General features: G+C 42.3%; 2 protein-coding genes across 2 annotated transcripts; one reads left to right on the forward strand and one right to left on the reverse strand.

Annotated features, from left to right (window-relative positions):
• Positions 1 to 407: 407 nt before the first annotated feature.
• MED17 (mediator complex subunit 17) lies at positions 408 to 13,073 on the forward strand. The gene is made up of 12 exons (XM_079317089.1): positions 408 to 826; positions 1,110 to 1,276; positions 1,688 to 1,907; positions 3,218 to 3,354; positions 3,453 to 3,537; positions 4,674 to 4,826; positions 5,608 to 5,738; positions 6,799 to 6,983; positions 7,537 to 7,674; positions 8,613 to 8,730; positions 9,893 to 10,052; positions 11,932 to 13,073. Exons 1-12 carry the CDS (start codon positions 502 to 504, stop codon positions 12,135 to 12,137), a joined length of 2,025 nt encoding a protein of 674 aa, XP_079173215.1. The 5' UTR covers positions 408 to 501; the 3' UTR covers positions 12,138 to 13,073.
• VSTM5 (V-set and transmembrane domain containing 5) lies at positions 12,923 to 21,816 on the reverse strand. Its single transcript, XM_079317164.1, has 4 exons — positions 21,655 to 21,816; positions 18,430 to 18,759; positions 18,189 to 18,329; positions 12,923 to 16,653 (listed from the first exon to the last, which is right to left on the reverse strand). Exons 1-4 carry the CDS (start codon positions 21,737 to 21,739, stop codon positions 16,610 to 16,612), a joined length of 600 nt encoding a protein of 199 aa, XP_079173290.1. The 5' UTR covers positions 21,740 to 21,816; the 3' UTR covers positions 12,923 to 16,609.
• Positions 21,817 to 24,387: the final 2,571 nt, after the last annotated feature.

Genomic DNA, 24,387 nt, shown 5'->3' on the forward strand with positions numbered 1-24,387 from the left:
TTAATTGTGTCAAAGGGCAGAACGCGGAGCGTACCTCTCACTGGAGTTTATGACCGAATTCAAATGGTAATTTAATGGCAATGTTATTGTATATTTTCCTTTTGTTTAGTTGAGCTTCCTGCGTGGCCATAGCTGCCGATGGGGAACCAGAGGTGAAATTATGTTTAAAACGGGACATGAAACCAACTTCTGCTCAAACATAAGGCCATAGCGGAAAACAGTAGCAGCTTCGAGCTTCTGTGCTCGGCACCCTCCCCTCACCGCGATACCCCGCCCCTTCACGAGCGCCTCCGGAGGCCGCCGAGCGCGCTCGGCGCTGGCTCGCCCCTTTCCGAGCTCTCCGAAAAGGGCCGAGTCCGCCCGGCACTGATCCTCGTCCTTCACGAGCGCCTCCGGAGACATCCGAGCCAACTCGGTGCTGGCTCCGCCCCTTTCCGAGCTCTCCGAAAATGGCCGAACCCGCTCGTCACTGGTCGCGCTCCCTTGCGAGCGCCTCCGGAAATGCCCGAGCCCACCCGGCGCTGGCCCCGCCCTCTCCCGGGCCCGCCGGCGCTGGCCCGCCCCCTGCCGAGTGCGGGCGGGGGTCGCTGCAAGATGGCGGGCGTGCCGGCCGTGCGCATCAGCATCGAGTCGGCGTGCGAGAAGCAGGTGCAGGAGGTGGGGCTGGATGGCAGCGAGACCTACCTCCAGCCGCTCTCCATGTCCCAGAACCTGGCGCGCCTGGCGCAGCGCATCGACTTCAGCCAGGGCTCCGGCTCCGAGGAGGACGAGCCGGGCTCGGCGGGCCGGCCCTGGGCCGAGGCGGGCGAGGCGGAGGATGAGGAAGGTGAGAAGGGCCGCAGCCGCAGCTCTCCCGCCGGGGTGCGGCTGGCGCAGCCCCGCCGAGCTCCGCGGGTGCCTGGGCTGGCCTGCCTTCCGCAGGGGCTCCCGTGCTGGGCAGCTCCGAGTGTTGGTGACCCAGCCCCAGGAATTGCAGTGGGAAAGGACAGCGGCTGATATGATATCGTGCTGTATTTCGTGCCGTTATGAGCTCTCTGTGGTTCAGAAATGAGCCTTACACCGCATCTTTCTAAGCTCCTTTGTTTTTCCTTGCTTTGCTTTGTTTTTAGGGTTGGTAAAGTTTCAGCCATCCCTCTGGCCTTGGGATTCAGTGAGGAACAACTTAAGAAGTGCCTTGACTGAGATGTGTGTGTTGTATGACGTTCTTAGCATCGTGAAGGATAAAAAGTTCATGACTCTAGATCCAGTCGGGCAGGATCCCCTTCCTCCAAAACAAGTATGTTGCACCAGTTGAGCACTTTGTGTGGTTTGGTGCTAAAGATTTTATTCCAATGTTGTTTTTTTCACATGTGATCAGTACAAAATTTATGAAAACTTTCCTGTTGATGTGCTAGTGCAGTGCTTTGAGGGTCAGAGTAAGGCTGAGAATGGGAGCTGAGGCCAATTTCAGAAGCCTCTTTCCTGAAGCTCTAAGTCAAAATGCTACTTCCAGCTATATAATGCTGGTATGAAAATAATTCTGAATAAGTTACTGGACATCCAGCAAAAACAACTTATCAATCACCTTCAGTTTCTGTTAGTATTGCTACTAAATAAATAATAATTAAAATTATTGTTATTAATAATAATAATAGCAATGAATAATCTTTTGTGAATTAAAGTGCAAGTATCTTGTTGTTGGTACTAGAATCCTCAGTTTCTACAGCTGATTTCAAAAAAGAAGTCATTAGCTGGAGCAGCTCAGATCCTCTTGAAAGGTGCAGAAAGATTATCCAAATCAGTTGCTGAAAATCAGGAAAATAAGCGACAAAGAGACTTCAACTCTGAACTGCTGAGACTGAGACAACACTGGAAGCTGAGAAAAGTGGGAGATAAAATTCTTGGTGATCTGAGCTACAGAAGTGCAGGTAAACTGTTTTGTCTTTTTGTAACTGGAAAAAGAAATAGAGTATCTCATAATAAATAATTTCAATGTGAATTTATTTTATTTAGGAGACGGGTTTATAAAGGGAGAATTCTCGTTTTAGTATCAAAGAAAATATATTGCCATCTTCAATCCAGAAAGTGCTTCTAAAGTCTGTGTAGTATTTTACTAAGAATTTGTTCACAAAGATAATACCACATTTGCAATGTCACTGATCACTTGACAGACAGACTTTGTAAATCCTTGGCTTTTATCTGTCTATGTTTGGTGTATAAAGCACTTTAAAACAAAAAAGTGAAGAGTGGGTTACATTTTTTTTTAAAATCAAAGGTTAGAAAATCCCAGAATATCTCAAGTTAGAAGGGACCCAAAAGGCTTATGTTATCTCTCTACTCCTCAGAATTCACACCAGGTAAAACTAAACCATGTGATTAAAGAGTGGCATTGAAGGGATATTATTATATCTGTTATTCCTGCAGTTGAGAAATGATGCTGAGAATATGCCTTGATTCATGGATTACATTTAAAGGGGGTGACCAGCCCAGCGTTCTATATGCCATTATGGAGTGACAAAGTGAACACAGAATCACACAGAACTTAAGATGTAGGCACAAAGCAGGCATCAAAACTGGATGTACTGGGTTCCTGTTGTCATTGATGAGGCAGGGGAAGAACAAATTTACTTATGTTCATGAAAAAGCTGTAGATGTACCCCAGGCTGTGTATCTTTGTAATTTGATTTACCCTGAACTAGTTGAACTGTGCCCTGAATGAAAAAGGTGTGCAGGTAGGACAGTTGTGAGTATGTGCTTTTACCAGTCCATGAATGACTGGCTAGAGTTATTTTTTTAACAGTCAGAACATGGTCATAGTTTTCAGACTTCTAGCCAAACATCATCAGAATTCCTTTAATCAATAAGAATGTTGTATCTTTACTAGCTGTTTGCAAAACTTCACACATTTACTTTTTTGTCTTTTTTAACCAAATATCTCTTTTTTTTCTCGTTCCTCGTGCCTAATTTTGAAAAACTCTTGGCTTCCCCCCATAATTATTAAATAGTCTGTGTTAACTTACTGTAAATATTACACATTGTGCAGTGGAGGATATAGATGCTGATACAGTGGCATGAGCTTTCTTGAAGCTCTTCTTTTTTAAAGAAGTCATTAAAAAATTTGAGTCTGAAGATTTGGAGACTCAGAAATAAATATTGTTCTGAAACAGAGATAGGAGCTTTTTCATTTGCAGAAGATGCTTAATATTTAATGTGTATGTCTTTGTCCTTCTTTACTCAGGCTCCCTTTTTCTTCATCATGGCACATTTGAGGTGATAAAGAACACTGATATTGACCTGGATAAAAAGATACCTGAGGATTACTGTCCCTTGGATGTTCAAATTCCAAGTGATTTAGAGGGATCAGCATACATCAAGGTTTGTCAGAGAAGCCTTAATAACCTAATGGAGTTTTGTTTCAGATTTGTGTGGTTGCAACAGGGAACAAACACTAAACACTGTTGTCTCTTACCCAGGTTTCTATTCAAAAACAAGCACCAGACATTGGTGACCTTGGGACAGTCAATCTCTTTAAAAGACCCTTGCCAAAATCAAAACCAGGTATGGCTTATATGTTGTTCTATGAATATGTTCTCAAACAATGAGTTTGCATATGATTGTTTGAAAATTTCAGCATATATCTGGGAAGAAAAGTGAATAAGACTTCCCTTACTTAAACTGAAATTTTCTATTTAGGTGCTGCTTTGACTTTGTAAATAAAGATGTAAATCATGAAGGCTTTGTAAATCCTTCAGTTTTTCATGTGTGTTTATTAAGCTCTGAAAAAAATCATGAGGATTGTATTTTGAGTATTCTGGAGTCTCTTCTGTTAGACGTTAAAAGTTTGAACCAATAACTGAAACCAAACTAAGTTGTGTTTCAGTCAGTTACATCCCATTAATTCAGCTGAACTAATAATTGCTCACTCTTAACTCTGCCCAAAATGCAGAGTTAAGAGTGCATCATTGCAGTCTTGTATCATTGGTGTCTGTTGCTCATGTGTTTTATCTGGATCTGAAACTGTGCTGGTGGTCTGCTGTTAATTACCAACACACCTGGCACATAATACATTGATTCATTTAATATGTGCCAGTATATGAAGTTGTGAACTTTTGGATTTACTCCTTAAAGTTGGAAATAATCTGGCAGGATTTTTATTTCACAGTTGTCTGTGATACAGATGCTGGTGCTGTCCTGAACATATAGTGCAGTACTATGAGGTGTTTCATATGGTATTGAGGGTACATTATACAGCTTGTGTGCTTACTCACCTCAGAATCTCCCAAGAATTTTGGGGCTATAAACCCTATGAAAGCATATACATGCACTGAACATTATTGGGTAGTTCACTATAGAGTGAACTTAATAAAACCAGAAGTATCATTGAAACTAAATTACAAATTAAGGAGCAAAGGTTCATAAGGAGAGTTCACAGAGTCTTGGAGTGTAATACACTGTTCCATAAAGATAATTGCACTTCACAATACACATACATGCAAAATTGAATCAAAATTAGTTTTACCTTAACGTGCTTATTTAATTGAGATAAAATTCTGCTAAGACTCGGTTTGGGTGTAAGGTACTGACTGTTTTACCTTAGTGATCACATCTGGCTACTGCATAGTATCTGACATCTGAACAAAAAAGTAGCTTCTCTTTGCTCTCCCCTCCTGCAAACATTGATTTATACTTTTCAGGTTCTGCACACTGGCAGACAAAGTTGGAGACCGCACAGAATGTTCTTCTATGTAAAGAAATTTTTGCCCAGCTGTCACGAGAAGCTGTTCAAATTAAATCACAGATTCCTCACATTGTAGTGAAAAATCAGATAATCTCCCAGCCTTTCCCAGGTAGGAATCTCCTTAACTCTTCACCTATAATTATTTGCTTAGATACTGATTGATGTCACCTTTTTTTAATGCTCTGTCCTTACAAAAGAAAAACAATCTCCTTGGTTTTCAAAGGTTTTGAAAAACAGAATTTTAGCTAATGCACAGTAGTTTCTGATGTACCTTATTTTCCTTTGTTATGTTCTTTGTCAGCAGCACTTAGAACTGTCAGCTGTAATGCCATGTGCATGTGGCATTTTGGAGCTGTGCATTAATCATTGCTCCAGCATTGCATGTAAATAGAAATTAAAAACTTGAGTTTATGGGTCCTCAGAAGAACAAAAGCAAATGCTCTTTTGAGTGAGGATAACTAAACAGCATAAAGGTGGCTCAGAGTCAGTGGTGAATGTTCTTACAAGGGGTACACAACTGATTGTATCATGCAAATAATATATTTCTGGATTGCTTAAAATGTGTGTGATGATTAATCACTCCTTCTTAGAGAAAGGAATGGGATCCTAGGGACTTTTCTTTTTGCGTGGGATTGAGTCATAGAAATTGATGTTAAATGCACCTGGTGAGTTCACAGTTGGCCTGTAAATGCTTCAGTGAATATCAAGCTTTACTTGCCTTTGGTGCAAAGGCAAGTAAACAACCATTCTTTCATTTTTCTCTGATAGAGGGAATACCTGTTGTTAAACTGCTGAGTATAAAACATGAAGAAAAGCAGTTCTCAGTAGCAACCTTGAAAATTGTCAGTGCTCACTTTTTAAAAATCTTTGTTTCCATCTGCTTTGTACAGGTTTGCAGTTGTCTATTTCTCTGTGTCACTCTTCCAATGATAAAAAGTCACAAAAAGCTGCTTCTGAAAAACAGAATCCAGAGGATCATCTCTATGTTTTGGAACATAATTTACATCAACTTATCAGAGAGGTACTGTATCTTTGGCTGAAGTGCTGAAGAGTTTTTGGGCTTTTGTTCAGCCTTCTGCCTAATGTGTGGCACTGGTATAACAACTGAGTGCCACTAGAGGCCAGTCCTTCTCCATCCATTTGTGAAAGACAACCTACTGCTTGGTTTCCGTGGGTGTGGGTGGTTTGGGAGTTCAGTTAATGCTTTCATGGAATGCTGGTTCTTTACTTAACCTCAGACCTGGCTGCTCACTTCAGAAAAACCATGCAAAGCTTTTCCTGTAGAGTTCATCTGTTTTGCCTTTTTTTGTTGTGTCTGATAGTGCTTACTAACCATTGTCAGTGAGCATCTGGCCAGCCCATACCCTTATGAAGGAACAATTGATTGCCATCATAGCTGTGTTTATTTTAAGGTCCACTTCTCTGCTTCAGCATTTTAGAATATTGTATAATATAACAGAAGAACCTGGGGTACAAGGTTGAATTTGTGTCTCTTCAGGAAAGAAGCACAGTTTGCATCTCTAACTAGAATTGAAACCATGCTCCAGAGAGTGCTCCTTAGAGCATGGCTCTACAAGTCATGCAGTCATGTGGAACAGTCCAGTGTTTTAAACACTGATGTAGGGTTCACGAAGCTTTGGCTCAGTGCCCACCTTTCCTGTGGATTTCCTTTCATTTCCTTCCACTTTGGATATGTTGCTAAAACTTTTTGTACTTCAATTTTTTTCATCTAAAGTGCTTCCTTTATTTTAAAGTGACCATTCTTTCTGTCTCCATAGATGTATATAAAGAAGGCTTATTATTAGGAACTATTGCCATGTTACCAAATTTTTGTTAGCTAGTACTTCTTTATTTTAAATTACTTTCTATAAGGTTTGCAAGATACATATAAATGGGGGAATCAAAGTATGAAAAACTGTCTTTAAAGTGCTGTCAGGTGGATAAAGTTAAAAAGTTGTACTTTTTGAAAGTATGTACACTCAAAAAACCTGGTGTGAAGCAACATATTGTAGTATGCATGGTATTTCTTGCAGATAGGTTATTTGGTCCCTTCCTTTTATAACATCTGTTGGTTGTTGCAGTGTCACAAGCAAACCCTGAGCTCGACAGTGATGCCACATCCAGCTAGTGCACCTTTTGGCCATAAGAGAATGAGACTTGCAGGACCTCAGGCTTTTGATAAAAATGAAATCAGTTCTTTACAGTCAAATGAAGGACTTCTGGAAAAGATCATAAAACAGGCGAAGCATATCTTTTTGAGACGAAGGTGAGTCACAAGATACTCTTGTTACAGAAACATGTACCATTATGTAGAATACAATTTATCTATTTTAAGTGTTCTTAAAACTAGCTGCTGTTTCCTTCATGGTTAATACAGTCTCTTTTTGCAAGTACTAAGAACCAAAAATTATGAAAATTATGATAATGAGTAATTATGATAATGATATTATGCAATTATGAAAAAATAGGAGCAAACAACATTCAGCTAGTAAAAGGAAAATACCAGATGTCTTGGAGATCTCTGTGGCAGTTGCAACATAAGCTGCTGATAATTGTCCCTACTTATCTCAAAATCCTTTTTTAGTATTCTTTGCAGTGCAGTAGCTGATACTGAGTAATACCTCTAAAATACTGCTGCAGAATGTATCAGGAATGTACAGAATAAACCAATGGTACTTCATTAGCACCAGAACAGTGCTGAAATAGAATTTTGATCCACATGTTTCTGTTAAATCTAATAACCTCCTTGCTTCCTGTAAGCAAGACAGCAGCACAAACTGCCTGGATTATTGTGTGTGGAATATGGCTTTGTCTTGTAGAACTGCTCGAACCATTGACAGTCTGGCGAGTCGTATCGAGGATCCTCAGATTCAGGCTCACTGGTCCAATATCAATGATGTTTATGAATCCAGTGTTAAAGTTCTAATAACTTCTCAAGGATATGAGCAGATATGCAAGTAAGTATGAGATTGCATGTCCTTTTAGTTGTAAAAGCATGAAGCAAAGGCAGCATTGTGCTTTAAAGGTTTAGATTCTCTTCAGACAGACAAGTAGGAGTCCATTATTTGTGTGTGTTTGTTTTTCTGACTTGACTGTGTGTGGGACTGATTTGAGTCACCTTAAGAAAACTTCACCCTCTTTACCCTTTAATGAAGATATTCAGTACATCTTTAAATAATACAGTTTCCCTTCAAAGAAGAAATTTGAAGATGAGAGTGGACACTTAGGGGTGGGATTTACTTTGGGTAGAGATGACTGAATACAAAGTATCATTTGATGTGCTACAAAGCACATCAGTGCTCAGTAGCTTTTTTGGATAGGTACTGAAACATGGAACTCACATAATTCATGTAATAATTATGCATATTGTTACTGAAATTTGAGATTTCATGTTTCAGAAATTAATGCCTGCAGATTAACCAGCAGTGAATTCATTAGTGCATCAACAGTGTTTTTTTCCATTTGGAGCAGTGCTCTCTGGCAGTGACCATAGTGCAGGCAACCTGCAGTCATTGGTGCATTTCTAGTCTTGATTCCAGAGCACATAAGCTGCCCAGATCTTGTCTGTAGCATAAAACACTCCATTTTCCCCTGCACAACTGAAAAGAAACTTGGGCACAGGGACAGGCAGGGAGCTGTGAGGCTCCCTTGACCTGAACAAATGGTAGACCTGCTCTGTGAGCATGCCACAAAATATGTCACCTGCCATATAGAGGGAGCTGCTATGGTGATGGATGAAACTGGAGTGTTTCAAGTTGCAGTCACATTCTGTAGGCTTTGCACCATCTCTCTTAGGAATTCTTGTCAATGACTGAGTGGGATTCAGTGTTCTTGGTTTTCTGTTTTCTTAAGTGTTTTAATGCTTTTTGAATAAATATGAATCTTGTCTTCAAAGATCCATTCAACTACAGCTGAACATTGGAGTTGAACAAATCAGAGTTGTGCATAGAGATGGAAGAGTTATTACATTGTCCCATCAAGAGCAAGAACTGCAGGATTTCCTTTTATCTCAGGTAGACTCACGTATGTTATTCTTCCCTTTCTCGTGCTGTTCAGGATACAGAAGTTAGAATCTCACTTTTATCTGTGTAGAAAGTATTGGAAAGTTCAAATTCAGATAGTGACAATAGGAAGCTGAATGACTGAATTTTCACTATGTTTGTGTAGTCTTTAGCAACTGTTACTAAAATAAATTGACATTTTTTACTAGGGTCAGTAGTCATGACAATTGTTCCCTCCCATTTAAAATGCATTTCTTTATGCTGTTCATTATGAGAGAAACAAGTCGGTGGTAATCATAGCAGACAATAAGGTATTCTATATATGAAACTTACTGTAGCCAAGTTCTTAATGAACCCACAATTACTGTCATTTCAGCATTGTCTGTTAATGCTCACTTTGCATCTGTTGTTACTAAATCAGCTGATACTTGAATGAACTCTGTTTTCTTAATTGCTTAGAACAACCTGCTGGTTTTATTCAGAAGTAACAATCTCCTCACTATGCATTATAAATAGTCAAAATACAGGTCTTTAATAACAGTGGTTAGCCTGTTGCAGTTATATAAAACTCCATGACACAGAAAACAAGTCCAAACAGATTCTGCTGAGGTCGTGTCTTTTTGGTCAAGTGTTGTCAGACTTGTTCACAGGGAACTGCTGAACGGTGTTGGATACTTCCTTATTACAAGGGTTAAGTCATGATACAGGAAAATAGTAGCATTTAAGCTGTTAGAGCTCAGTGCTTGCACTTGAGCATTAATGGAGGTAATCATGCATGTGAGAACCTCTTTTTCTAAATTCTCTCTGCTAATACTTCCTCATATTTTTATATATTTTACAGCAGAAGTCTTGTCTCTCCTGAAAGACAGGATTGTTTACAGATTAATTTTTTGAGGCCTAAAAAGATTTTTGTAAATTGAAAGCAATACTTAAATAAAATTACTAAGCACATATACCTATGAAAAAATCACTTATCTGCATGATAGAGTGCAGAGGATTTCTCTGTCTGCAGAGGAGCTAGTCTAAATTAAGATAAAAAAGTTCCTCTGAAAGTAGAGAACTTAAAGTCACTTTTATAGATAACTATTGTACAGAAAACAGTCTTGCTGAACCCCATATACAATTCTTTCTGCGGTCTGCAAATACTGAACTGAAAACAAACCTCTTGTTTCAGATGTCACAGCACCAAGTACATGCAGTTCAGCAGCTTGCAAAAGTTATGGGATGGCATGTGCTGAGTTTCAGTAATCACGTTGGTCTGGGGCCGGTGGAGAGCATTGGCAATGCATCAGCAATAACTGTAGCATCACCAAATGGAGACTATGCCATTTCAGGTACTGCTTCCTCTTGCAAATAGAGGTCAAATCTTTCTGAGAGTGTTTGTAGAATATTTAATATAAATTGATACTATGCCTTGAAAGTTGAGAGACTACCTCTTTTGTGTATGGAATTGAGATCTAAATAGGATCAACACCTTGTCTGAGAAACCACTTATGATAAACCTGATTTAATTTACACAGGCTTGAAAATATTTCTTATAATTATTATGGAAAATTATATATATATTCTATAATATGTAATATATAAGTACATTATTTAAATCTATTATTTTGGTAAATATTATATAAACATTTGTTTATGTAATATAAATATATATGTGTTATTATTAGCATAGAAAAAAGAGATGACAGAAACTATCAGGATCCTGAAAGAAAGGGATAAACAACAGGATCACAACTCCAAACTTAGGAAGAACAGAGTTTGTTCTCTTTAGGAATCCTTTTGAAAGAATCCTATGGGATATGATCCTATGGGATGGAAAGAAGAGGAGTCTGGGAGTGCTGTTTGATTATTGCTTTCAAGGGTCACCTTTTTCAAGCTCAAGAATGGTCATTCCTAATGTTCAGGAAGTTGTGCAAAGGTGACAGAAGTCCTGTTTGTGTGAACAAAGAGCTCATGACTGAACTCATGACATAAGAAGGAAACTCCAAGAGATTTTTAAGTAGTTGACGTGGGAGGGAAATAGAGAGAGACTATCCAAGCATGCTTTGGTAAGGATAGGAGAGGAATCTGATGAGGGATGTACAGAGCAGCAAAAAGAGCTTCAGCAGATATGTCAGCAAGGGAGAAATCAGGGAAAAAAAGTGGGACTGCTGTTAAACAGAGAGAATACCTGGTGGCACAGCACATGGAGGAGGCCAAGGTACTCAGTGCCTTCTTTACTTTGGCCTTAAGACTGGCGTTCAGATGGATCTGTGAGACCCATGGGCATTTTGGAACAAAGATTCAGCCTCAGTAGTGGAAGACCAGGTTAGAGAACCTTTGAACAGACTTAGACATACACAAATTCTTGGGACCAGGTGGGATATATATCCATGACTGCCAAGGGAGTTGATTGATGTCACTGCAAAGCCAGTCTTGATCATTCTAAAAGGCCAGGCTCAGGAAGGGCTCGTGAGGACTGGAAGAAGGCAGATGTTACATCCTATATTCAAGAAGGAAAATGTGGGGAACTACAGTCTGATCAGCCTCATTGCAATTACTGGGAGGATGAGGAGGAAAAAAACAGTTTGAATTTTCTGAACGTACTATGGAGAAAGTAGTGATGGGGAGTAGTTGGCATCAATTTATGAAAGAGAATTATGTTCAATCAGTCTGACAGTCATCTCTTTAGAAGGTTAGCTTGGTAGAGGAGGGAAAAGCTAGGTGGTACCACACTGTTTATTGGAAAAGCCAACACACACCACTCCCTGACATGAAAACAGAAACTCATCCAAGGCAATGGAGCACCAGTCCTGCAGAGTTTTGTGATTTCTGTCTATTTGAGATAAATCCACTAGAAATAATACATTTTGCAACAGAATAGTGGGGAATACATCCAAGGAAAGAATGAGCAATGAAGCCTTTGCTCTTGGCATCAAAGGGTAAAAGAAATGCATTTCTAAGGTGTACATTTTGGGGTTTATTAAAAGTTTATTCTTTTGATCTAACCAAGAACATGCAGTGCTAAGGCAACAGAATCATAGAGAAGTGGGAGACGAGAGAGAAAATCCAGAGAAAAAATTTCAAAAAAGAGAGAAAGGGAATTTCCCTTGTTTGCTTTCAGCATGTTTGGAATTGAGTAGAAGTAAAGTATAGCATACATAAGGAAAAATGTTAGTATGAGGAGTTCATGCAGTGTAAGAATGCTCACTGCAATCTCCTTTCACACAGTGCGTAACGGTCCGGAGAGCGGCAGCAAGGTCATGGTGCAGTTTCCACGGAGCCAGTGCAAGGATCTCCCCAAGGGCGACGTCCTGCAGGACAGCAAGTGGAACCATCTCCGGGGGCCCTTCAGGGAAGTGCAGTGGAATAAAATGGAAGGGCGGAACTTTGTCTATAAAATGGAACTCCTCATGGCTGCCCTAACTCCCTGCTAGTGAAGTGTCAGCCTCTCTCTGAGGCCTTTGAAGTGTCCCTGTGTAGTGGTAGCTGCCAGTGCAGCAAAGGGAAATGGGAGCTATGGGCCAATACAAGAAAGCAAAATCAAATTTATTTCCTCTACAGAAATAGCCATTTAGGTATTTGTAATGAAACCTTTTTCAGTGGCATATAAAATACATACAGTTTTTTGTAAAAGTTCCTTTCCGCTTTATCTTTGAAATTTGATGTGTCCAGAGTGACAGATGAGTAATTAATGTATTTTTTGTTTATAAAATTAAATTTGGTAATCCTTAAGTTCAAGCGTTCTTGAGTTGGAATTTGTTTGAACATTGATGGGTATTTTGAGTGACCCCTTTATTTTTGAGAAATATGTTGGCAGTTTAATTTGAGAGTGTTACAAAGTCACTGCCTATGGCAAAAGTCTTTCCTCTCCAATGGCCTGTGTGATGTCAGCTATTTTGCTTTTTGGTTTTTAATATTGTTTTTGCAAGAATACAGAGGAAAGGTTTTTACTTGGCTTGCAGAGTTCTGACAATTTGAATTTGTGGGTGACTTGTGACTTAGTGGCTGGTCAGAAGGAGGTGACTCTCATGCAGTAAACCTCCACACTTGCACATCTGTATCTTTGTCCTGTATACCATGATTATCATCCAGGGAATTAATAATATCTTCCTGAACATCAGCTCTTTTGAGTTCTTTCAAAATAAAAATGTCACGTTTTGTATAGTTTTGGTTGTAATTGTAGCCTTCTTGAAACTTACAGTATGGTGTTCAACAAAGCTTTCATTTTGTTTGGTACTTAGGTGCCAAGGGTCTTTGCAACCTGTCTGTGTCAACTGGTTCATATTCATGTCCATATTGTCTTATGTGGTATCTGTCTATATGTGTATATATATGAACTTCTTGCACATAAACATCTGAATTGAACATCACACTTCCATGGTGACAGTTGTTATTTTGTTGTATTCTCAAGTATCAAGTATTGTAGGAGAATGAGCAGCAAGCTGCTGCACAGCATGTATCCAAAGCAGTTCTTGTACTTACATTGGTCTTGGCCAGCACAGAGCATCTGGTTTCAGTTCCTGGAAGTATTTGTATCTCTGTTACTGAACTAAGAGAGAGAAAGAGTTTTCCTTTCAGGTGGTCATGTGTTACCTGTGACAACTGGTGAAAATTAAAAGCCCTAGTTGAAAATAATCTCCTGATCTTGAAACAGGGCTGAGCCTAATGTGACCCCTGTGATGCCAGGTCCTGTGTTGCTGTGCTAGCAGACACTGTGTGATTACAGAGGGAGGGGATTGTTCCCTGGTGAACAGTTCAGCCAACAGCCTGATCCATGTGTTCATGCATCCAACTGGATGAGGCTGTTCTGACTCCTGCCAACACAACAAATCTCTTATTAATAATTAGAAAATGAAACTTGAAAATGTCTTTACACTTTATTGCTCTTAACTTAAATTGACAGGTCTGCATGTAGCAATAGCCTTTTTGTCAAGTAAGTTCTTTGTTACCAAGTAATCAGTCTGCATGGAGCTGTTATAATCTCATGGTTGCAGGACTTCTCTCCTGAAAAAGACACCTCCTGTGTTGCAGGAGGGCAAGTCCTGCATGTTAGCATGAAAGCATTTGTCAAGACTTCTAGGTCTAGCTGGGAAAAAAAAAAAAAAAACAAAAAAAAAAAATTATTAGAGACCTGGAGTGTCTGTGTTTTCTTGTTGAATACACAGGGTTTACTAATTTTAATGAAAAACAGACTGATTAGACATCTAACAGAGAGACTGTCTTGAAACTTGGCAGTGCATCTTTGAAGATGAAATCATAACGACAGGGAATGATTAAGACCTTTTCAATTAATTGCCAAAGCAATCTGGTGAACTTGGACATCTCTTTAATTCAAGTCAAAAAGTAAAATGCCTTAATCCCTTTGATCATCTACTATGCTGTAAATATTAAATTTGCTACTGTTCTGCAGGGAGTTTACAAGTATAGTAAGAACAGCTAGTTTCTGAATTTCTACTGTAGCAACCTTCCATCAGACTTTAGGTGCTTCAGGGTAGCAAGAAACTGCTACAGTTTAGCCTCATGTTCTGTACCTCAAATATTGAGATTAATAGTGCATATTGACAAACATAATTTTCAGGAAAATGTGAATATTTTTTAAGTAATGTTACTTGTGTAGAGTAAGCATGTTAAATTGTGGGTAAAATATTTGGATGAGGAATTGTCTATAAGGAAAGCTATATACAGGCTGGGTGTTCTTGATGAATTCTTTTTGAGTCCCTGCTGTTCATGCAGGATATTGCTGCCTAAAAGTGAGGTTGGCACCAGGTTCAGTAGCCAAGGATGGGTGCCTGAAGTTGCAGTGACTTCAGCCAACCTGGAAGAGGTAGAATAACTGTGCTAGTTGTAAAATTCTTTTGTTGTAGTACATTTTAAACTAAAGAATTTTAAGTGTTCAGTTCCTCCTTCCATTCCAGCTTTCAAGCATTGTGGTTTAAATATGCGTGTGACCTGCAATCACAGCAATGCACTGGAATGGTTTTTCATGTCTGGATATGTTTCCTGACTTCCTCTGGTAATTGCAGTGTTCAGGTCAGTGTTAGCAGATAATAGTGGTTTTATGTTGTACTTTCTAAGTCTGGCAGAGCACCTGCTAAATATTCAGCTCAGCCTAATACCTATCTTCACATTCAAAGTGCTTTAATGCTTTTTTGCATTAAAAGTCTAAGACTTAGGGCTCAAAAAGAACCCCTAACAATGTTTTCCATATTCTATAAGCATGCTTTTATCAAGTAATTCAAGTTTGGTGATTGAAATAGATGCACTTGCAGTTTCCCTGTTGTCAAAACTTAGTTCACTCAAAGACACAAAAAGATGGGCAATAAATGTTTAAAGCAGTGAATTGGAATAAACTGTTACTTGCCTGTGGTGTATCTGATATTTATTTTATTTCTCACCTTTTTTGACCAGTTCTAGATGTAGGAAGGAGCAAACAGCAGAATCTGGTACCTCAATTTATGACTGGGATAGAGGCCCTTTGTACTACAAATGGCCAGCTCAGTATGGGATGGCTTAAAGGTACTGTGCACAGGGTGCTTTGGCTTGTTTGGCACCTACCTGCATCGCTATGGACTTGGTGAGAAATTCCCTGAATGTTTTTCCAAATGGAGTCCATAGTACCTCTGCACTTGAGCATCCCAGTCCCTGACCAGAGGGAAAGCTCTGTCACCCTGTCCTGTAAAAGGTTTTTGCAACCAAGTGAGGTGAAATGTGAGAAAGGTAGTAGCAGCAGTTTGACTCAAGCAGCCATGTGGCAATCTACAGGCACAGACTAGTCTATGGTGTCTTCCAAGTTCAAAGTTTATTTCACACTGCAAAATTCTCATTACAAAAGCAAAACAGAATAATTTGGAACTCGGTCAGTTAACTGCTCTCTCACTGACAAACACAAATGTCATTCCACCCAACAGATCTACAGGTGGAGAATTGCAATATATGCAATATGTGGATACAAGTTGGGTCAATTCATGTTTTCTTACAACATAGGGAAAGCAAAGGTGGCTTCTCAACAAGAGCAATTTCAAACTGTAATTACTATATTTGAAAGTAATGCTGTTTTAACTTTTCTTCTCAGATAGATTGTTCATCATGAGCTAAGTTTGCAAAGGACTTGACATCTTTCACAACAAAATTGTTTAGTACTTTGCCACCCCACTGGTGTTATGTGTCAGTATTTTATCTGACCTCTCTAATCTTACAGACTCTTTAGTGCCTGACTGCACTATTCTTTGTGCAACCACCTGCTCTAGTAATGTCATAAAACGTGTGTGAACATCCATCCTGGGGCAGTGTAGACAATTAGAAACACAAGAGGGAGAACTTTGACCAGCTCAGCATTCTTTCAAAATTAGTTTTGTCTCCTGAAAAATTGCATTTTGTCTTCAGAGCTTCAGGAAGTTCCTTACACCCAAAAGTAGCAGCATAGGTGCAATAAACAGGATTCAATGCTTGCAATTAATTTTTTAATGTAATACTGTAATTAGATATTTAATTTATTATGTTGATGGATGCTAATGACCACTCTGTCTGTAATAGGAGACGTGTTGTATCCAGGTGTCCTTCAAGACCATGATAATTTCCTTTATGGGTTGATCTTAGAGGCTTGGTTGGTTGGTGGGTTGGTTGTTTTTAAGAGTGGTAGAGGCTGTAGATTTTATTAGCTAACCACAAAAATGTGTTCATGCTCAGCATGAAAGCATATTCGTTTTTACTCTGACCTTGACTAGCAGAACTGAAAACTTTACAGGTCAAAACAGCTCCATCAGACACTGCTGATTTAATTTCTTTGCAAGTCAGGATGTTTCTACAGTAGTCACAAATATTTTACCTTCTAGGTTTGTTCTTGCTTTCTTGGACAATACTTTCTCTTGAGGTAGAATTGTTATTTTTATTATGATATGGTCCTTGGCTAACACTCAATGGTTTCCAGTTCAATCTCTTCTGTTGTACTTGCTGTAAATAAAAGAATATTGTTATTGATTGGCAAATGGATTGGAAGGCCAACATTCCAAAATTAACTGTGCTGAGACATTTTTAACTTTTTTATATTAGCTCAAGCTTGCTCACCTAAAATTAGGTTTTAAATACATCTTTTCAAAATATTTTACTGTATAAAGAGGTTCTCACAATCTTTAAAGTGACAAAAATTTCTTCCAGTACAAGGCTAAAGGCACTAAGAAAACGAAGTCCCTAGGGCCCGTTCTTATATCTCTCTTCATGACTTCTGAAAGGACAGCTCTTCTGAGATAGAATCGGGGCAGAAATTAGGTCTCTGCTTTGCACCATTTCCTGGGAGATCACACAACAAGTTTCTAGAACTGTGCTTTCCTGAACTCTGCTGTACATGAATATATCTATTCAATTCAGCCCTGTGGGAAGATTGGCTTCAGCTGGAGGAAGATACTTTATCTAAACAAAATCCTGTATATTCTGGCATGATAAGAAAGTTTTCAGTAGCTTACAGAAGCTTGTGAGTGGTGCATGCACCATGAAAACAGCAGCAGCCCTTAAGAGCTGTAGGTGATCAACAGAAAGGAAGAGACAGCTCAAACTAAGTTAATTTCTTCTTCTATTAGGTTTTGCAGAGTTGACAAAAGTCTGGGCCATGAATCTTAGGATGCTTGGGTGTCTGTGCTGGTCTAGTAAAATAGTGATAGCTAGGCTGCTTGTTGTAATGTAACACTTACTATAGAAGAAATACAGACTTCTACCTAGAGGGCAAGAAACCACAAGTGGATCTGCACTTACAAAGAAGGGACGTAAACATATGAAATATTGGGAAGTGGTAAAGGAAACCTCCCATTTCAAAGATGTGCCTAAGAGCGTGGTCCCAGGCCTATAACGTGCACCTTGTCTTTCTGCCTAGGCCAAATATCCCTGGCAGTGGCTTGGAAATTTCCTCTCTACTGTGTCCCTTCAGTGTAGCCCTTGTGTTCCCTTGACCTGCCTTTCATGACTGTTGTCTCCAGTGTCAGGTTTTGATATTCCTCAGTGTTTGTTGGAGTCCGCAACGGGATCAAAAGTGAACAGATGAAGAGGGGGTTTGAGAGGAGGAGATGCAATCCTCCACTGAGGATTGAACTGAGGTGGATCTGCTCCCAAGAGTCACTTGAATATTTTTCCCAAGGATAGGCCCTGCTGATGTGAACTCAGAGAGTTGTTGATGCTCTTGACTTTGTCTCCTGCCCTTTGGTGGAGGTTATTGCAGCTCTGGCCTTTTCTCCTCGAGTTTTGCAATCAGCAGTGTTGGAAAGGTTTTTATTATTTCTGCTGTGAAACATGTAAGGGAGATGTCCTGTGGATTTTTCTATAACTAAACACCTTTTATTCAGTTGCCTCAGCTACCAAGGAGTTAGGACAGAATAACTAATCGGAGCCCTTCAGTCTTGTTGCTCAGTGGCCCTGTACAGCACCTTTATGGTACAAATTTTAGGCTCAAATTTCAAGCTTGAAGACCCTGTACCCTGACTACAGTTTTAGAGAAATACCTGTTAGTTTGTGTGTTGTCTTCTTCTGAAATAGATGCAGAGATTTATTACACAGCCACATGAAGCAGATAAGAACGGCAGATACTGCAGCGAGAAACGCGAAGAGAACTGCTACAAAATGCAAATCTTCATAGATGATCTCTGTAGGGAAAATGGGAAAGAATTAATATTATAAAATTGATTACAAGTAGATTGACGCTTAAACACAGGGTAAAGCCAGGAAGTCTTGTGTAGTTTGTACCATAAACATTGACTACGATGGTGCCGTAGGCATTGGTTCCATGCTCCTCTGTTACAGTGACAAAATAGTAGCCAGCGTCTCTCATGTCCACATTCCGAAGCTGTATGGAGCCATTTTCAAAAGCAGTCACTCTGTCCTTGTACACCGTGGATATGTTGACATAATTCCCACTTCTCCACTCCACTATGCTGATGGTGCCCCTGCTTGACACATGCTTCCACTCAATGGTGGCCACGCCTCGGCAAGAGTATTCAATTGAGAGGAGGATGTTTTGTGCCACTGTTGCATTGATGTTGGGTTGTGGGACAACTAAGGATACTCCTCCTGGAGCTGAAAGGCAAAGGAGAGTGATGAGTCTGGATGATGCTGCACCAACAGTCCGGGGCATGTTGGGACTCTGGATCCTGGTGATTCATCCTACCTATCTCAGGGATCTGTTTTAAGGGAGGATAGATTACACTTTTCAATACCTTTTTCTTTCTGCTTTTTATAAAAGTAGCATACATACTTGAAGACTAAATGCATATTTATAATTTGTGATAGTAAAAATGCTTTCACCATAGAGGACACATAATTGCATGTGTTTCCATGTTTTAACACCCACATAGAAAGGGACTTTGGATAAGCACAACATTTTCTGAAAACTGAGCAATTTTCTTGTGTTCATCAGTAACTGGCTATCTTTACAAATCCTGCATTTACATGGAAAGTTTAGTCGCCATGTGCAAGGTAATCTATCACATTCGTTATCTACCATCTCCCAAAAGCAAGAACTGTAGCAGACATAAGTATGTGAAGTCTTGGCAAGGACTTTGTTGTATTTTCAGGATGTGTAATCAACATTAGAAATATCAGTTTCTTAAAGGCAGCCAGTTAATAAGTCAGTGCAGATAAATCATGTAATCAAAGGTACAATTTCATGAAAAGCCAGGGACTTCATGTTCCCGATGATATCTGGGCAAAAAATGCATATAAAAGAATATTTAATTCTCAACTACTTCCTCCTGATGTGATTATAGAGCTGTCCATGACACTGTGAAACTGAACCGACAGCTTAGTTTAATGTGTAACTACAATAATTTCTGCTTGCATTTGGTGTTTCTGCATGCAGATTTGGATGAACACCAACACTGGACTTTTAACTGGCATACATCTGTTCTTTTTATAATGGCTTGTTTGAGACCCTTGGCTAAAGACTGAAATTCTGTTAACCTACCCACAAAAAGCAAGGAAGAAGAAAGGCAGATAAAGCACAGAGTAAGGCTGAATGGCTTTTCCTGGTTTGGCTTGGAGCAGCTCACCTGCTCTACTCCCTTACTGTGGGAACTGCCTGACTGCAAGAGCAAAATGAAAAGGAAATGCTGACCTGTAAATGTCTGTAACCCAGTAGGGGTGTGAGAATGAGACCCTCAGCTACACTGCATGAGTGCAAAGAAGGACACCTGGAGATGATCCTGAAGGTTCTGCAGAATCTTCAGGGATAAGAATGATTAAGAAAGGCAAAGAAAAAGTATCCAAGGGAAAAAATATGTTTAAAAAAATCTTTAAAATAGAAGCCCTCTACGGCCAAAACTCCACAGCCACCACAAATGGAAGAGATGGGTGAATTACAGCCTGACTTCACTGTATTTGGGATGTGTAGCAGAATTCACTAACTCTCCTGGTCAGGGTAAGGTAAGGGAGCTCAAGAAGCCAGTTCAATTCCCAGGCCCTCATCTACAATACCAAAAAGGATTTTTCCAAGATAACACTCCGGGGCTCCCCCTTTGATCAGCATTGTTGTACTCATGCTGCCCAGTCCCTGTGCAGGAGCATCATGCTTTCCAGGCAGCTCAGTGCATCCTCAGCTGAGCTGTGGTCTGCTGTTCAGCCTGTGTGCAGGAGAGACTAACCAGAGCTGTGAAAACGAGGTTTGTGCCAGCTACAGAAACAGAACAGCCGGGAACTTCTGGTAATCACTGCAAATTGTTCCAATTGTTTTCTGGTCCGTGTGTTTATTTAAAGGCCTTTCCCACTGTTTCTGACCAGACAGGAGCTGAGTGTCTCCCCTCAGTGACCATTTCATGTTTTTATAGAGGCTTTGTTTTGAATATGTGATTTCAAGGTAAATGTAAAAAAAAAAAAAAAAAAAAAAAAAAAAAAAAAAAAAAAAAGAGAGAGAATTTAAATATTTCCATTAAATGATTTGCAAACATGTTCTGTCCCTATCTGGCATGCAAAGCTAAAAAACACAATGCAGTATCTAACCATTCAAAACTATTTTTAGTAGGCAGTGTGCCTAGATCACCTGAACCTGTCTAACCCAGCAGAGCTGCACCAGGCTGGAGAGCAAACATCACACCCACATGCAGCGCCCTACGCAGGGTGACTGCTCTCTGCTGCTGGCAAAACCAGCCCCTTCACACCCGGTAAAACACACCCAGGAGAAGAGGGTGCAGGAGCTGCTCAGAGCTCACCGGGTTTGCCATCCTGGCACGCTGCTCTGCTCAGAGTGTCTGCCTGGCCAAGAGTGCCAGTGGCAAGTGCGGCTCTGCGTACAGACCGGTACTGAGTGGGGAAGGTAAACGCTGGCAGCAAGGGGCCCCCAGGCAGAGCTCTAAACTGGAGGGACAGCTCTAAAAGGGGCCTCTGAAACCCTGCGGACAGTTTCTCCTCCCTTTGGTGTCCTCTTGTGCGTCACCTCTGTTGGTGGAGCGACCGAGCCGAGCTCCGTGGCGGCACTGACACCCTGGTCCAGGCGAAGGTGGGCTGGGAGCAGCCTCGCCTCCTTCCTTCAGGACTCTGGGAGAGGTGCGGACGGCTCTCTGCCCCATCCCCACTCACCCCCCGTGGCTGCTGCCCCGGAACCCACCTTCCCAGCGTGACCCGACACCCTGACTAGCCGGGCTGGTTTCCCGTTCCACGCCTTGTCCCCTCGGAGAAGCGGCGGGGCACGGCGGCTGCTGGAGGCCGGTCCCGCTGGGCTGCCCCGCTCCCTCCGAGCAGCAGGAGCAGGGACGAGCCTCCCCTGACCGTGCCCAGCCCCCAGGGAGCAGCGATGCCAGCCTGAGTCTCGGTCCGTCCCGTGCCCATCCCCTCCCCAGCCGCTCCCAGCTGCGGACGGGCTGGGCAGAGCGCTGGCCGGGGCGGGGGTCTGCGGGCGTGGGGCTGAGCCGGGACATCGCGGAGCAGCAGGGAAGGGCCGGGGGAGGGAGCGGGAGAGGCAGGACGGGGTCGGACACTTACTCTGCAGAGCCCACCCGGCGGCCAGGCAGAGGGTGACGGTGCCCACGACGACGCCCCTGCCGCGACAGCCCTGCAGCGGTCTCATCAGCGGGAAGCCGATGCCCCAGGGCTCGCATTGAAGTGCCCGGGCCGGCCCGACCCCGGGGCTGCCTGCCCCAGGCTCTGCCCGCTCCTCTCCCTCTCTCCCTCCCTCCTCTTCCTCCCGCTCCCGCCGCTGCGCCCAGCTCCCCCCGGCGCGGCCCCGGCGCTCCCCCGCCTCACCCCCGCGGTCTCCGAGCCCGGCGGAGATGCAATTGGCTGAGGAAGGGAAGGCGCTGCCGGCCATCGCCCCGCCGGGAAACGAGCGCCCTGCCCGGCCTGCAGCCGGGAGCAGCGCCGGGACACCTGGCCGAGCAGGCTGCTTTGCACTGGTTTGGCTTCCGCAAGGGAAATTTCTCTTCGTGGTGTTAAAAACTGGCTTTTTTGCTCCAAGAATTCTGGTGATGCTGAAGGTGAAATGGGGATGGGGGAGGGCTGGAGAGCAGCATCTCTGTGTCCCCAGAGATCATCTCAGATGGTCGCGCTGGAAAACGAACACGGTTCGCATCCACCTGTACCCGGCACTTGCACCAGGTGCTCCTCTCTCCCTTCTACTGCCGTCCAGAGGAGGTCCCCAGCAATCCTTGTGCTTCTTCCAGAAGCACCAGATAGTGTGAGGTAGTGGGAAACATGAACAGAAAACAGGAGAGTGTCCCAATCCTGAAAATTCATCCTTGCTCAGAGACATCCTTGTGCATGGCTAGCAGAAGCCATATACACCCCCGGAGACTTGCCCCTCTGACCAGGAAAAGAGTTACACACCAAATCAGCCTTTTGGCTGATTTTCCATTCTCTTTCTTGCATTTCCTTCTCACGTTTTCTTTAGTAGAGTTGTGGATTAAAGACAGACATTTCAGCATCAGCAAAGGCTCCTCATGGTGAATGGGAGGAAAGGGCAACAACTCAGGTGAGGTGGGACAGCTGCGATCTGCCCGAGCTGCCTGCACTGTATGGAGTAATGGAATCATTAATGGAATAAAGGTTTCCTTATGTACTGGCTGGCTGTGAGGAGAACAGGTGAGTCACAAGGGGGTCTGGAGGGCTGAAGCACAGCTCTGGGCAGGGGGCTGAGCAGGAGTGAGGCTTGTGCAGGGCTCATCTGCAGGGGACCCATTCCTGCTGGGGCTTTTCAACCAAAGAGTGTTGCTATCATGTGCTGCCATGCTCTATATGGCATTACAGGTTCTGTCATGCACATCTCAGGGGGGGCCTTCTGGGACTTAGGTCAGGCCTTGACAAGAGACTGCACAATCTTCATGGACTCCAGGGCCTGAATTTTGTTCAGGTGAAAACAACCCTCCAGCTTCACCGACTTCTGGGTCATGTCCTGAAGCTTCAGCGATGATACTCAGATGAAGGGGCAGGAAAGGAGGTCAGTGAGGATGTACTCCCAAGTGTTTGATCCCACATAGGTTTTGCAGCCTGCCATGGTGCTGGGGTGCCTGGAAGTGTGTTTGCATTCAGTCTGCAGAGGCAGGCCATGAAGTGCTTCCCTTCCACCTTGTCTGCCCAAGCTGCTCCTGTGCTTTGCCAAATCCCCTCTGCTGTGTCTGGCCAACACTGTGCCTGGGTGTTCCTGCTGAAAATGTAACTGCAGGAAAAAGTGTGTAGTGCTTCCCTTGGGAGAGATTCTCTCAGACAAAGTTTCTTCCTGATCCCATCACTTTATTTCTGAGTTTTATTTCTCAGTGCATTAAAGAAGGTCTCATGGTGATGTGACTTCGTGTAATTTTCCTTTTTTATCTCTTTCAGCCTTTATTTAAATTATTTTAGAGCTTGCGACCTAGTCAACTATTTTGGCAGCACAACTTATGAGCTATATTCTCATATAAAATTAATTTAACCCTGCATATTTTAAATGTATCGAGAGCCCTTGGAAGCAATGCTTCCTCTCTCTGTGCTGCAAACATCCCCTCTGCAAGGGAGGAGGTTTCTCTTAAGCAGAAATGCATCAGGGTGTGAAATAGCTGTGCTGGGTGACAGCTGGGCAGGTTGGGGGCCCCTTGGCAAGGCAGGGGAGCAGCAGAGGGCAGGGGCAATTTTCAGGGCAGTCTTCTTGCCTGCAGCCTGTGCAGAAGTGTGGGCATATGAGCTGCACAGTGGGGGCTGGTGCTGGAGAGCCTGGGGTGCAGCCCCATCAACAAGTGACTACAGCAGGAATCACTTGGCTTCAAGGAATCATGGGATCACTTCAGTTGGAAGAGACCAGCACTGCCAAGTCCACCACTAAACCATGACCTTAAGAACCACATCTACACGTCTTTTAAATACCTCCAGGATGGTGACTCCATCACTTCCCTGTGCAGCCTGTTCAAGTAGTTGACAATCCCTTCAGAGAAGCAATTTTTAGTAAAGTCCTCTGAAGTCATTTCCTCTCCTACTGATGATGGCTGGATTATTGATGAGCAACCAATCTAACTGAATTTAACCTTGCTGCCTGATCCCTCTGAGTCCCCCCAGCACTCCAAAGGCAATGGGGGATGAGCTTCAGCAGATAACACCTGCTGTTGGGCTGGAGTTTGAAGAGGATGCTGTGGACATCCTGGGCTTTGGTGCTTGGGCATTGGTGCAAGCTTCTGCAAGGGAGCAGTTTCTGCCAGGTGTGAGTGAAGGGATGCACCCTGCCTGGCTCTTCTGCAGGATTGGGTGCCTAAC

Source organism: Erithacus rubecula (assembly GCF_903797595.1).
Source record: "Erithacus rubecula genome assembly, chromosome: 1".
In the NCBI taxonomy this organism is placed as follows: domain Eukaryota; kingdom Metazoa; phylum Chordata; class Aves; order Passeriformes; family Muscicapidae; genus Erithacus; species Erithacus rubecula.

Excerpts from the sequence above, each read along its gene's own strand:
- MED17 (XM_079317089.1), top strand. The coding sequence starts at position 502 with ATGCCCGAGCCCACCCGGCGCTGGCCCCGCCCTCTCCCGGGCCCGCCG. Across the intron at positions 1,908-3,217 it reads TCTGAGCTACAGAAGTGCAG|GCTCCCTTTTTCTTCATCAT; the intron begins GTAAACTGTTTT and ends TTCTTTACTCAG. Across the intron at positions 7,675-8,612 it reads GGATATGAGCAGATATGCAA|ATCCATTCAACTACAGCTGA; the intron begins GTAAGTATGAGA and ends TTGTCTTCAAAG.
- VSTM5 (XM_079317164.1), bottom strand. The coding sequence starts at position 21,739 with ATGAGACCGCTGCAGGGCTGTCGCGGCAGGGGCGTCGTCGTGGGCACC. Across the intron at positions 18,760-21,654 it reads CGCCGGGTGGGCTCTGCAGA|CTCCAGGAGGAGTATCCTTA; the intron begins GTAAGTGTCCGA and ends TTTGCCTTTCAG. Across the intron at positions 16,654-18,188 it reads GACAACACACAAACTAACAG|CAAGTACAACAGAAGAGATT; the intron begins GTATTTCTCTAA and ends TTTTATTTACAG.